The sequence below is a fragment of the Penicillium malachiteum genome (assembly GCF_028827825.1).
Source record: "Penicillium malachiteum strain IBT 17515 chromosome Unknown utg000002l:1.0-8849297.0:1.0-8852440.0, whole genome shotgun sequence".
Taxonomy (NCBI): Eukaryota; Fungi; Ascomycota; class Eurotiomycetes; order Eurotiales; family Aspergillaceae; genus Penicillium; species Penicillium malachiteum.
In genome coordinates this window covers 3,837,231-3,850,799 of record NW_026643095.1, presented here as the reverse complement: position 1 = coordinate 3,850,799, position 13,569 = coordinate 3,837,231, and the positions used below count along the sequence as shown (strand labels likewise).

General features: G+C 46.4%; 7 protein-coding genes across 7 annotated transcripts; 3 read left to right on the top strand and 4 right to left on the bottom strand.

Moving 5' to 3' along the window:
- Window positions 1-496: 496 nt before the first annotated feature.
- On the top strand, window positions 497-1,918 carry N7483_004488 (phosphatidylinositol-specific phospholipase C; the record flags this gene model as incomplete). Its single annotated transcript, XM_057087925.1, has 1 exon — window positions 497-1,918. One exon carries the CDS (start codon window positions 497-499, stop codon window positions 1,916-1,918), a length of 1,422 nt encoding a protein of 473 aa, XP_056947754.1.
- A 267-nt stretch (window positions 1,919-2,185) lies between these two features.
- On the bottom strand, window positions 2,186-3,236 carry N7483_004487 (mitochondrial 54S ribosomal protein uL10m; the record flags this gene model as incomplete). The annotated part of the gene is made up of 2 exons (XM_057087924.1): window positions 2,186-2,860; window positions 2,901-3,236. 2 exons carry the CDS (start codon window positions 3,234-3,236, stop codon window positions 2,186-2,188), a joined length of 1,011 nt encoding a protein of 336 aa, XP_056947753.1.
- A 294-nt stretch (window positions 3,237-3,530) lies between these two features.
- N7483_004486 (anthranilate phosphoribosyltransferase) lies at window positions 3,531-4,907 on the top strand (the record flags this gene model as incomplete). The annotated part of the gene is made up of 3 exons (XM_057087923.1): window positions 3,531-3,866; window positions 3,947-4,532; window positions 4,597-4,907. The coding sequence occupies 3 exons, from the start codon at window positions 3,531-3,533 to the stop codon at window positions 4,905-4,907; spliced, it is 1,233 nt and encodes a 410-aa protein (XP_056947752.1).
- A 492-nt stretch (window positions 4,908-5,399) lies between these two features.
- Window positions 5,400-5,711, bottom strand: N7483_004485 (Rpo12/RPC10 RNA polymerase subunit family protein; the record flags this gene model as incomplete). The annotated part of the gene is made up of 2 exons (XM_057087922.1): window positions 5,400-5,424; window positions 5,503-5,711. 2 exons carry the CDS (start codon window positions 5,709-5,711, stop codon window positions 5,400-5,402), a joined length of 234 nt encoding a protein of 77 aa, XP_056947751.1.
- A 554-nt stretch (window positions 5,712-6,265) lies between these two features.
- rrp3 (RNA-dependent ATPase RRP3) lies at window positions 6,266-7,588 on the bottom strand (the record flags this gene model as incomplete). Its single annotated transcript, XM_057087921.1, has 1 exon — window positions 6,266-7,588. The coding sequence occupies one exon, from the start codon at window positions 7,586-7,588 to the stop codon at window positions 6,266-6,268; it is 1,323 nt and encodes a 440-aa protein (XP_056947750.1).
- Window positions 7,589-9,971: 2,383 nt separating this feature from the next.
- On the bottom strand, window positions 9,972-11,434 carry N7483_004483 (uncharacterized protein; the record flags this gene model as incomplete). Its single annotated transcript, XM_057087920.1, has 2 exons — window positions 9,972-11,207; window positions 11,258-11,434. 2 exons carry the CDS (start codon window positions 11,432-11,434, stop codon window positions 9,972-9,974), a joined length of 1,413 nt encoding a protein of 470 aa, XP_056947749.1.
- Window positions 11,435-12,352: 918 nt separating this feature from the next.
- On the top strand, window positions 12,353-13,246 carry N7483_004482 (uncharacterized protein; the record flags this gene model as incomplete). The annotated part of the gene is made up of 3 exons (XM_057087919.1): window positions 12,353-12,936; window positions 12,989-13,066; window positions 13,138-13,246. 3 exons carry the CDS (start codon window positions 12,353-12,355, stop codon window positions 13,244-13,246), a joined length of 771 nt encoding a protein of 256 aa, XP_056947748.1.
- Between the last annotated feature and the right edge of the window lie 323 nt (window positions 13,247-13,569).

The window sequence follows — 13,569 nt, the reverse complement described above, 5'->3', positions numbered from 1 at the left end:
TCTACTAAGAACTTGTAAGTGTTTCCCGGTAACTTCAAGTTCAATTCTAATGTTCTCATTCGATTTCTAGAATTGTCAGTGTCTTCAAGTTCCATAGACATCATCGGATATCAACGATATACCCCACATTTCTCCCATAGCAATACCCTTGATATTCCCCCTTGCAGCCATTCACATATAATGAATTGACATGTGAAAATACTATGAAATTTTTCAATTGATTATGGATAAATCAAAACACCAAAAGCCAAGGAACCTCGGGGTCTCAATCTTTGCGACCTTCAAATCATCTTTGATCGCCAAGCGACCAAGGTCCACGATAAGCGATCACCTGCAGATCCCATGATCGAGGGGTAAACTTCTTCCAGCTTCAACTTCAACTTCCCCTGAGATACTCAATTCACCAATCCATTCATTTGGCCCGAATTGCTCTCGTATTGAGCTCTTCAAACTACTACCGAGATCTCAAGTCGTCCATCCCATCACCTCGTTCATCATGGTAGCCGAGTTCCTCACCATCCGCAACAACACAAACAACCCCATTATCCTGAAGCGTATTGAGCGCTTCGCAGCACCAGAGCAACGCAGAAGCGATGATATCACCACCTTCGCAAGGAATTTTACTCGGGTTCTCACCAACCAGACCCGTGCAAATGCCACTGTCCTCGCCATTACCGATCAAACACAGCCATTCGAGGAGCTGAAAGGACTCGATATTCGCGTGGAGCCCTTCACAACCAAGAAGACCGAGCGACGAGCCTTCAAAAACTCCGACAAGGAACGTATGCGTCTTACCTTTGAAGTCGATGGCGAACGACACCAGATTCAAACACCTGTCCCAACCACTGAGTCGGCGACTATGAAGGCACTGGCCGAGCACCCAAAATTTCAGTTGACTGGAATCTACATCACCCCAGAGTCTTATTTGACTGTTTTCTCTTCTGCGAACCTCAATGCATGGATGCACGAGCTTCGAGACGATACCTTACTCTCTGCGCTCTCGATTCCGGGGACCCACAATTCCCCAACATGTCATGTCGCGCCGCCTTCTGTACGCTGCCAGGCCGTTAGTCCACGCGAGCAACTGAAAAACGGAGTGCGATTCTTCGATATCCGCGTTCAACCTCAGTACCCGGATAACCCATCTAAGGATGAACTAATCCTTGTGCATAGCGTGTTCCCCATTTCACTGACTGGCAACAAGTACTTCCGTGACTTGATGAAGGAGGTCAATGATTTCCTCGAGCATAACCCCTCGGAGACCTTGATCATCTCTCTTAAGCGGGAGGGGCCCGGAAACGCAAAAGACGAGCAGCTTGCTCAGATCCTACACCAGCACTATGCGCGTGAAGGTAGTCGCTGGTGGGTCCGTCCTAAGATCCCAACACTGGGTGAAGCCCGGGGTAAGGTGGTTCTCGTTCGTCGCTTTAACCTGAACGAGGAACTGAAGAAAGAGCATGGAGGAAATGGGTGGGGTATTGATGCAGCTGCTTGGGCTGATAATACGCCCAATGCCACATGTCCCAGTGGGCAACTGTGTATTCAGGATTTCTATGAAGTCCAGGAAAGTACCAACATTGAGAAGAAGATCAAGTTTGTCAAGGAGCAGATTGATCGTGCGTCGCATTGCCACTATCCGTTTGGTGTGCTGCCCAATGCGCAAGAGGCGCGTAAATACCCCTTCTTCATCAACTTTCTCAGTGCGAGCAACTTTTGGAAGACGGATACTTGGCCTGAGAAAATCGCTGCGAAGGTTAACCCTGCTGCTGTCGACTATATCTGTCGTCGTCATAAGAATGATGACGGAGATTGTTCGACTGGTATCTTAGTGACTGACTGGGTTGGTCTTGATGGAGACTGGGATCTGGTGCGCTGTATTGTTGGCATGAATGCTAAACTGCGTATGAGACAAAATTAGGAATTGGACTTGTATCACTCATGACCTCGGAGGGGCTTTGATATGAATTAGGTATTGTTATCTATGAAGCATCAATTGATCGAGTTCAAGTGCCACAATTACTATGAAGCAAGTATCTCATAGTCTAGAAATTGGTAAAAAAAAATCCCTGTGGATGTGAATTGCTGAAAAGTATACACCTATGCGACCAAATTGAAAGATGGGTTAGGGTGAAACACCCCGCCTATATGACATATTATACAAGATTTGAGAATGCCCCCAATGTAATTAGGAAGACTCCTTCTTCTCTCCCTCGCCCTTCTGCTCATCCTCCAAGACACTTCTCCGGCTCTCCATGGTGAGGTAGAGGCTCTTGCTAGCGCCCTCAAGGGTGTTGGTAACAGTGGAGCCCATGCTCTGCAAGGCGATAACAAGTTGAGAGCGGAGACCGTCCATGCCACCCTCAATGCTTCCAATCCACTTGGTCTCGTTGAGGTCGAAGGTCTTACCATCGACACGAGCAGCAAGGAGGTTGAGCTTTTGCAGACCGGTCTGCACAACGGGGTCATGGTAGTCCGGGTTGGCGCGGCGGGTAGGAGCGGGGAAGCCAGCTTCCTTGGGAGTCAGGATAGACAAAGCAGCCTTCATGTGTTCGGGAGAAACGGTGGGGATGGAAAGGACGGCGATGGGGCCAACGAGGATGTCGGAGAGTTCATGACGACCCTTGAGGTGCTTCACGGCGGCGTACGCAGTCCGAGACAGGTCGTGAGTGAGTAAAGGATCATCCCTTGAGCCAGACAGTAAGGGGAGTTCCACAGAGGTCTGAGTGACAGGGTCGACGGCGCTTGGGGCCTTTCCTGAAGCCAATGAGGCCTCGTTGGGTCGGAAGTGCTCAACAATCCGCAGAGCAACCTCGAAGATGCTGGTCTGGACAGTCTGCACCTTAATATAGGGGGGCCAGGGCTGGAGCTGTCCGTCCCTCAGCCGCAATCTTCTCGTCAACTTTTTGGAGCGCCTTGGTCAATTCTCGTCGAATGCCAGCCCATTCCATAGACTTGAGGTTGTTGTGTTGGAAAAGCACCATCAACGGAGATGTACGAAGGATCGAGGTGTATTGTCGGAGAAGCTGTGACCGGCGGTATTCTGGATTGCGGTGTGACGGCAGCTGGGTACGAGGAGTGCGTGAGATAGGTACTGGTGAGCGAGTCATCTGCTCAATGGATGCTGCAGGTGTTACAGCCGGAGCGGCAGCACTGCTTGCACTCCGCGCGATTCGAAGTTCATATGGACACCGCAGGGTTTGTCGGCCCAATGATGAAATGTGTAACCGCGGAGGCATGATGTGCGGTGATTGAATACAAGGTATCCTCATAAATTGACTGATGAAAGGAGTGGATCAAGAGAGCCCCCGGCAGGTCTATGCAAAGAGCATTTTCGGGTGATATTTTTTGCTTCCTAAAGTAGTAAAGCGTCATGCAAGGCGGTCTACTATATTGCCGGTAATCCGCATGGCGGTGAAAGTGGCATTTTTGAGTCATGTTGTTTCCATTCTTTATTGACGCGCGCATCACTTCCCATTGAAAGAAAACTTTTGTATGTTTAAAGCCGTCATTTTTGCTGCATAACTACCAGAATGACTGCTATTGAGAACGATGTGGGTGGTAAGCCCGAGACGGTTTCCATCTCACCTTTGCTGAACCGCCTGGCCTACCCCGCTACCGGGGGTACCAGAGCCAATGCTGATGATATCGCGTCGGCCTTTGCTCTGATATTTGAAAACCGCCTTTCCGATATCCAAACTGCTGCCCTTTTAACCCTTCTTCACTCTACTGGTCAAGACCGGAATGCCGACGTCATCGCGAAATGCTCCCGCCGCATGAGAGAAGCAGCTTGCCCCATTGAGAAGAAGAGCCTGCAGAGTGCCGTGAAGAAGCGCGGTCAGAGCCATGGAAACTACCATGGTGGATTGGTAAAGCCCTCCTTTTGTCCAATATATGGTCGAAATACATATGTCGTCTCATTGTACTGATTCATTGCTCTTACATATAGTGCGACATTGTCGGAACCGGCGGTGATGCACACTCGACCTACAACGTGTCTACAACGGCATCTATCATTGCCTCTGCCTTTCTCGTCACCGCAAAGCATGGAAACCGTGCCCAGACCTCCTTCTCCGGTTCCGCCGATCTTCTCAGGTCCATTGCGCCGATTGCGCCCAACATTGATGCTGTCACCGCTGAGAACATCGCCCAGGTCTACGAGAAGACAAACTACTCGTTCCTGTACGCCCCCAACTTCCACCCTGCTATGGCTTATGCAAGCGCTGTTCGTCGCGGCCTCGGTCTTCGAACAATCTTCAACCTAATGGGTCCATTGGCGAACCCCATTGAGTGGGGCATTGAGGCGCGAGTTGTCGGCGTGGCTTACCAAGCCCTGGGCCCCGTCTTCGTTGATGCCCTTAAACAAGCTGGTTCTAAGAAAGCCTTGGTGGTGTGTGGCGAGGAAGATATGGATGAAATCAGTTGTGCTGGACCCACAAACTGCTGGAGAATTACATCACGCCCCAACCCAGACTACAATTCTTCTGAGGATGACGACGAGTCAAGCGAGGATGAAGAGAACCCCCCGAACCATCGTTGAAATTGATACTTTCCAGTTGCATCCTCGTGACTTCGGTCTGCCCACCCACCCTCTCACAGAGGTTCATGGGCGCAAGATGCCCGAGGAAAACGCTCGCAAGCTAATGACCATTCTTCGCAACGAGCTGCCTAGCGACAGCCCTCTTCTGGAGTTTGTGCTGATGAACGTTGCCGCTCTGCTTGTGACCTCCGGCATTTGTGAGTCCGATAACTCCAACATGGGTCCTGGTGATGACGGAAAGGTTATCACCGAGCGTGGTCCGGGCGGCGGACGTTGGAAGGAGGGTCTGCGCCGAGCTCGATGGGCGATCGAGAGTGGCAAGGCTCTTGAACGGTTGGAGCAGTTCATTGAAGTTACAAACAAGCTGTAAGAAGCTTTTCTCTCTCTGTTCATTCCCGGGTTCATTTTTCAGTGTTCTGAACTCTTTATCTTTTTTATGTTGACTTTTGTGTCACCTTGAGGCCTGTTAAGCCGAACTGTTTTACATCGATGTTATGTTTGTAACAAAAATCTTTGACGGAGATACGTCCAATTCTACTTCAAGATGCAAAGCGGCATGATGACCAGACAAAGACGTAGAGTGAAGTAGAAATTGTTCATACCGTGATAGAGAAACATTTTGGTCTTTATTTTGTAAGCCGCCCAATCCGGGCGAGTGTCAAAACCTCATATTAGATATGAAATTTATGAATAGTATTCCCAGGCGCCAAGTAATGCATCATTCGTCAAAATGGTCAAAAAAGTAATAAAAAGACAGTATATCGCAGGCTTATTTCTTCCCTCGTTCCTTCAACTCCGCAATACCAATAGACAATATTTGCAGTTATTGGTTTTCGAAGATTTTCAGATCGACTGTGATTGCTCATCGGGCTTCGAACTGGACCATGCTATAAAACAGAAAGGAGTTTGTCAGCAATGTGATGCGCTGGTAATAAAACTTCAGGAAGGATGAAAGAGAATCTCACCGCTTGGTGCGCTCCTTGTACAGAACACGGTGACCGCAGTCCTTGCAGCGGATCTGGTCACCACGCTTCAGAGCCACGCGGGCAGAGCACTCGCCGCAGAGGTAGACAACGGAGGGAGTATCGATGGCCATGGAGTTGCTGTATCCGGCATCGTTGCTGAAGGCATTCTGGCCGCCCATGGAGGGGACTTGGTAGGCTTCGCGAGACATTTTGAGTATGGGAGGAGGTTTCGAGAGTAAAGAGGCGTATGTAGTCTTGGTTGTCTAATGCGACGAAATCTGGGTCTGGAGAAAATAGTTGAAAGATAAGCCTGACGGAAATTCTTCTGCGCCGAAATTGTTGATTACTTAAGCGGGCCTCGGCGGCCGCCTGCATTCTCAACTGGTCAGTTCCGCGATTATTTTGCGGGGATCAGGAGTATGTATCCAGCAAACAACTTAAATTCCTCATAGTGGACAAGCTTTCTATTTACACTAGTAAATTTTAACATTGAAGCATACTCTGGCACTTATTCTGTGTTCCGAGGTCTCCAAATTCTCTCTGTCAGAGGCATAATGAGATTTGTATAGTCCGTCTTAGACATATCAAATCCATCATGCGTTACAGCGTTGTTCACTGGGCGTAATGAAGAATTCTTTTAGGAGATCAGATGATCCATGATGCTATTAAATTTTTTAGGTCCTCTTCCACTAGAATGGTTACCTATGAATAAGCAAGTCGTAAAATCTCATGCCTGCAAGTCCAAAAACACCTCAGATCCTTTTTATTCATCGCGGTCCATTTCATCCCGGCCACGCTTTTTCGAGAAACCACCTCTGGTCCTGGTTCCCCTCCCTCCCTTCCCTTCTTCGTTTTGCGCTTTCAAAATAGAGATGGCTTCTCTTTGTGCCTCATGCACACGATTGGCAAAGACCATCACTTCGTCCTTGTCTGCTTTCTGCTCGTCGATTTTCTTCCCAAGAGCTCCTTCGATCCTAAGCCAGACCTCGACGTCATATTGTGTTACAAGCGAAAAGGCGCATCCTGATTTACCAGCTCGGGCTGTTCGTCCAACTCGATGAATGTAGGTCTTGCTGTCTTGCGGGAGGTCGGAATTAACAACGAAATCCACAGCGGGAATATCCAATCCACGAGCGGCGACATCGGTGGCGATCAGCAAGTTTCTAGATTTTGATTTGAATCGGGAGAGAGATGCAATTCGAGAGCTTTGAGAAAGCTGTCCGTGAATTGGGATAGCAGAAAATCCGAGGCTTCTGAGGAGCAAGGCAAGACGGTTCGTTTCGACGACAGTTCGGGCAAAGATGATTCCGGTCTGGCCAGCCCTCTCATTAAGAAGATGGATCAGATAGACATCCTTTAGTTTATGCGGGACAAACATATAAGATTGAATAAGGTTTGTGGCTGTCTGGTTCTTGGTGGAAACTGAAACTTTGACTGGGTTTGATAATGATGCCCGTTGGAGAGATTCAACCTTGCTACTGATGGTTGCTGAGAACAGGTAGGTACGTCTCGGTGGTAACATTTGAAGGATCGATGTGAGGATTGGGCCAAAGTCAAGATCCAATAAACGATCGGCCTCGTCAAGCACCAGCTGCTTCAAATTTCTCAATGAGAAGCCTTTTGTGTTCTGGGCATGATCTAAGAGTCGTCCCGGAGTAGCCACAATAACGTGAGGCTTCTTGCCCAGGGCAATAGCCTGCGGAACCATGTCCATACCACCAATCAAAAGTGTACATCGTACGGAGATTGTGGCTCCTAAAGCCTCGACGTTCTGGGCGATTTGCTGAGCTAATTCACGTGTCGGCGCAAGGATAAGAGAGTGAAACGGTTGAGGATTTTCCATAAGGTTTTGGAGGATAGGGAGTGTAAATGCTGCAGTTTTTCCACTGCCGGTTTCCGCAAGACCAATAAGATCTCTTCCTTGCAGAGCAACAGGAATACATTGCGCTTGAATGGGTGTTGGCGTTTTGTAGCCCAAAGTATCACATGCTTCGCAAAGTTCTTCGATCACACCCAGTTCCTTGAATGTCTGGGGTGGCTTGGTTTCCACGGGAGTGGTAGAGGCTTCATCCTCGCTTGAAGACATTGTGAACAGATAGCTCTGATAAATCGAAACAAGAGTGAGGTGACAAGAGACCAAAATTTTGTGCCAAGACGACTCTCCGAAATAAAAAATAAAGTGGAGACTTGTACGGAGTAAACTTGAGTGTTCCGGGCTATTATTAATCCGCTGATTAGATACCTACCTAGACACTGTTGACCGCTTCCAAGGTTTCTAATTGGCTTTTCAGAAGTTTACCTAGGTATTTTTGATGTTGACCTTGGCAATTCATATTAATATTTAGCTACCTAGGTAGTACCGAGGTACCTACCTAGGTAGTCAACTGGGCATATAGCTATTTTATCTCTTGATTCAAGAGATGTCAGTGGGAGTGACATTCGAAAAAAAAAAGTTATACCTATATTTTGACTTGGAAAGTTTAACTTAGTACAAAATTGACGTCAATAGAAAACCTGGGATTCTGATGAGTGGTAGCCTGGCAACGATATAGAGAAATGGCTTTATTCTCTTACATCAAGCCTGCCTTCTTACTATGTAGGCTTTAAGTTTCTCTGCTGCTTTGAATTCACTACTGGTGAAAAAGGAGGCCAATAATATGGTCTAGACACGATGGGGATCTACAAATTAGTGTTTCAAGATTCCAATTTACGACTCGGAATTTTACATTGATCTTGGGTCTCGATCACCGCACATGTGCAGGCTACTATGTTTAGGACTCGGATCCATCCCCGGTTCCCGGGCCGTTCCCCATTCTCCACTGTATGTATTGGATCCCCCTCAAGTAGGGCGATCAACCTGGCTGATGAGGCTTTGTTTACAGAATATGAGCTCATTTGTGACAGACATCGAGTACCAAGCCCCGAATGGTCTGCTCTGGGCGGAGAGACGATCTCTCCATAAGATACTCATGTTCACGGGTGAGTCTTACGTATTTACTTTGCATGGCATACCTAGTCGGTTTCTTTTTTCTACACCAAAGTCCTATACGGAGTACTAACTCGCTTCCTAGAATCCCAGTTGGAGCTGTACCCCTAGGTACGAGTGCACTCGACTGAGAAACCTTTTGGGCTTGGCTTTATTGGTCGTCGGTTCGAGAATAATAATATACTACAGGTAATGACTTTGTATGAGAAGTTATTTTATCATTACTTATAATATAAAAACTTTAATAATATCTAAGGTCAAAGTAAGAGATATTTAAAGTGAGAGAAGACTACAGTAAGAGATACTTCCAAGGTTAAAGTAAGAGATAAGTAGTACATAAGAGATAAACAAGAGATATCTAAAGTGTACATGTGAGAGATTACTTCAAGTTACCAAGTAAGAGCTAGCTGAATTAAGAGGGATATATACAGTTTTCTTTTCTTCTACCAGCCATATAGAAACCTTCAGCTTTCCCAGGGCGTTTTAAGCACTCTTGTAAGCCAACATTGAAATTCTTGACATTATGTAAGTTGGTCTGGAGATCTGTGATCTCATCCTCACTTAATAAGTCGGAGGAGTCGCAAAATTGGCAGTGGACTTTGTTAACTTTCTTGCCCGCGTGGCAATTAGCACAGTCTGTAAAGTACGGGCAGTCGTGAATTCGGACGCAGAAAGGGTAAGGGCCTTGCTCCCCTTGACAATTCATGCAGGCGTTTTCGCCTTCTTGAATGGATGTTTTGGCTGTATGGCTATTATAGGCCCCTGTAAGTTAGTTGTCCAACTTGAAGTCGTTAAGCAGTCACGGAAAATGTCAGCTCAACATTGCCCTAGTAAGATTGAATCTATATAAGCGAGCTGTTACGCCGGGGTACATTGCCCTGGCCCCCACGGAGAGATCTGTGCACTGCCCAGGCGGATAGCTCGGACCCTGGATTTGACGAGCTCCAGTGTCCATGTACGGAATACAGTAAGTGCTGGTTTCTCAATAAACACGATCTTACTATGTACTCTGTATCTCTAACTCAGTGAATAGTGTATTAAAGCACACATCATGAGAATCAAGGCCGCATAAAGATACATGTAAAATGATATTTAGAGGACAACACATGCCCAGGTGGATTGAGACATAGAACTTAATCGGAATCAAAAATCAAGATTCTGCCAAGATCTTCTGCCAAGCTAACTGGCACTAAGTATGAAAGCTTGACCAAAATGGGAGATTTTAGTGTCAGAAAACGGTAGCGATATCGGTCTAGTACTTAGTAGATCATATGCGCCGACGGTGGCTGCCTCCAGGGCTCCTAACTAGTGTATCTTTTGATTACCAGTATATGTATACCCAGGTAACATACCGTCCAGGGAATCAAAGTACCTACTACTAGTAAACATTGGCTGATAGTCGCAAAAGATTGAATTAAGGATTCTCTTACGTACTAGTACAACTTGCAAATTGAGTCAGACCTGAACTAATGATTCCCGAGGTCTACAGAGCGATCACAAGTCCCGCCCCAACAATTCCAGCCATGATATTTTTGGAGTTGGCGGTCGGAGCAGCCGCCACTCCCATGCTAGTTGAAGTTGAACTAGCAGTCAAGGCACTTGAGGTGGACTTGGCAGGAAACACCCAAACTCCCGTCGGACTCACAGCAGCGGTTGGAACAGTCGCTACTGCAGTAGCGGTTTCAAAGACGCCGGAGATAGAAGTGGCTCCACTGCCAATTTCCAAAACTTGTCCCTCACTCTCATCGAAATTGGTCGGCGCCATAGATATCTCATTGTTGGATAAGTCGTAAACCACATAGGCATTACGCAAGAAATTGCTCCCTAGCACTGATGGCACGCCAAAATTTGGCACAATATTGAAGTCGCAATCTCCACTGTTCCCGGGACCGATGAAATCACTAACTGGGCTGCTGATGCTGAAGTTGATAAACGTGAACTTTATATTGTAATCTTTCTGTTTCGTAGTGCAGTCGATGACTCCCACTTGGGAATCGCTATCCCACCAAATACCCAAGTCTTGGTAAAGTCCCTCAACAATATCGTTTGGGAGGAAGGTCTGCGAGACCATTGAATCCAAAACCATATATTCAGGTAGGCCAGATGTTTGACTGTTCGAGGTCCCATTTTGAAGAGTAATCTCTGTCACTAGCACTACAGGGAGGTAGTGAATACCATTGGATGCCGGGATAGACATAGTATGTAGGTCCCCAGAATACTTAGCCGTGTCCACACCACCAAAAAGAATAGCTCCTTCTGTCCCCGTGTCCGTCGATCCGTCCACCCATAGACTATATGCAGCGGAATTGATATGCCCGCCGTTGACCAAAGCCTGAAGGATCGTCGCAGGTGCCTCTGAAGTCTTTCCTGAAATATAACCCAAGCCAAGAATACTGTTTGGCATTGGGCCGTAATTCACTGCCAGGTCCATGGCCGATAGTGTAACACCATCTATGACCACAACGTCATCTCCAAAGTCTCCAGTGAAAACGTCATTCAAGGTAAAGTATGTAACATTGAAATTCCCGTTGGCGAACTTGTAAGTTGAAGAGGCATTGACATCGAAAAACCCGCTTGCACAGCTTGAATACGTACACCATGTCGCATTGGTGGCTGTCGTCTGTAGATAGCCACTACTTGTATCCAACCCAAATTGAATTGTTTGAGGTGGCGTACCAATAGTCAAGTTGGAATAGTACAGGGGGTCATAGACGGGTAACTACAAAATTCAGTGCTGACTTTCCAAAAGCTTTAGCAAAGAAGCCATACCTCTACTTCGAAGAAGGTCGAGACATTCGAAGTCCTTTTTTCCAATCGAGTTGGATTATCGGTTCTGCGTGTAATCGGAAGCTTGACCACAGCAGGTACATCGCGCTGATGGAGTGACAATGCCCTCACCTCATCCCACGCTAGGCAGGCGAGCAAAAGGAGTAATTTGAAAGGCATGGGAAACGTTCGATCTGAGAGTGTTCAAGAAATACGAAATATCTGAGCCCAGGGCAACGAATGAAGATTGCCATCAAACGAGAGAGTAATGAATCGTGTAAAGTTCCTGCCTAGGTGGATGTATAGTGAAGACCCGCGAGGAAGAGGAGATGATCAGGACTCAGAAGGCTCAAGTCATGGATTTTTCAGGGGGAACTTGACAGACAGCTTAAGCGACTTAAAGAAAAGGATTGTAAAATAGATGAGGCAAAATGGGTCTTTCTCACTTCATGCAGTACTAGTCAATACATCGCTCAAATTTTCCACTCGACTAGTGTCCGTCGGCAGAGGGTCTTTGGATTAGTTATGGCTGTATGGGGTATGGCTCCACCTACCTAGGTGTGGAGACTGAGTTAAGTGCCCTAGGTTACAGTGGCCTTTAACAGCCATATAGCTAATATCCCCCTAACCCTAGCCATTTTAGTCATCTCTTACTTTAGAGCTATCTCTCACTTTATTCTCAGTATCTATATATAATACCTAGGATTGACCGTGGACTACCAGGTAACTTGGGGTAATTCTAGGTAGTGTAAATAAACTACCTAATTAGGTAGGTACCTAGGTAGTAATAACTTGAAGTGGCTGACTATATTATAGCTGGAATTGCTGGGCAGAGTAATCGGGTATTAAATATTATTGGAGTTTTTACATCGTGATTACAAAGTGACTGGTGGTCGTTCCAAACTTGGAAGGTTATAGACCTCTCACCTGGATACCAAACCATCTTCCAAGGTCCTACTTCTAGTATTTCCCTCTTCCAAGAAGATTCTAACCCATCCGAGTCACGATATATCAAAATTCACCCAACAATCTTGGAAATCTTTCTCTTACTAGCTGCGAGCTCCTCCAGAGCATTTTCTTACTTTCACCAAACAAGCAATGGAAGCCACACGTTCCTGGTTCAGCCAAGGACCGTTCAAAGGGAAATACGTACGAGATACCATCATTTCTATCCAGGATCCCGTTCCTTGTCAATGGAAAATCATTCGAGTGAGAAATGAGCGCGGCAAGCAGATTACCAAGGGGTATGGTCAGCAAGGCCTTGTTTCCCTTGCCGCAATCAGATTGGAATGTCGTCGCCAGAATATACGTGGGAGTCGATTACGGCTGCCTAAAATAGAAATACGTGTGTATGTGCAAGTTCCGTATACCAATACGGAACTTGAAGCTCCAGACATACGTGCTGAGCAAGCCGCGGATTTTCAGCCTGACGAGCTTAAGGCCTACAAAATGATGACTGCCGATGAGTTTGTTTCCAAATTTACACCGAAGTTACTTGGTTACGAGGAAGGAAAACAGGGGAACTTAGACCTGGTCCCAGGTGGCTTTCACATCACAGTTGCATGGGGGCATCTTCCAGGAATACGCCTTGGGGGACCATGTAGAACCCCAAATGATCCATTCTGGAAGTTTAAGAGATTCCAGCGCGACGGAATTCGCGAGCAGTTCAAAGACCGGTTTATGTGAGTATCTACTATAGAGATTTGAAGATACTATATAGATTAATTCTACCAGGGAAATGATTAGGCTACGTGTTTTCCCATGGGCCACAAACTCAACCAACCTTCTGTTTGACAAACAAAGTGGGAGACTGTAAGAAAATCTACTACCTAACATGATTTCCTGCACAAAGACTCGAAACTTATCGCTAATGATTAATAAAGTTACTGGATTGATTTCAATGATGCGGTGTCTGGGGAAAATGTGACCTGGGATGATGGTTGGTTTATTTGCTTTGATTTGGCAAACCCTCCAGAGGGTGACACGAGTTGAGCAGACCCAAATTGGTTGGAAGATACTTCTACATGGACGTTTTAAACTACTTGCCCCAGTTAGCTTTGATGGTGAGGATCCATGGATATTATAGATGGCGTTTTCTTATACTAGTTATTGGCTCCCTTTATTGGATTTACATATGTCTATGGATCATAGAAAATGGTTAATTGCCCAGGTGCTGAATGATCTGTTTTCCTTCACCGTATAAAGTATACTACTAGCACTTGAGTATCAGCTATCTCTCACTTCCACTTTAAATCTCCCCCACTTTTAATTTAGATATCTATTACTTTAGCTTTATATATTATAAAGGTTTTTTG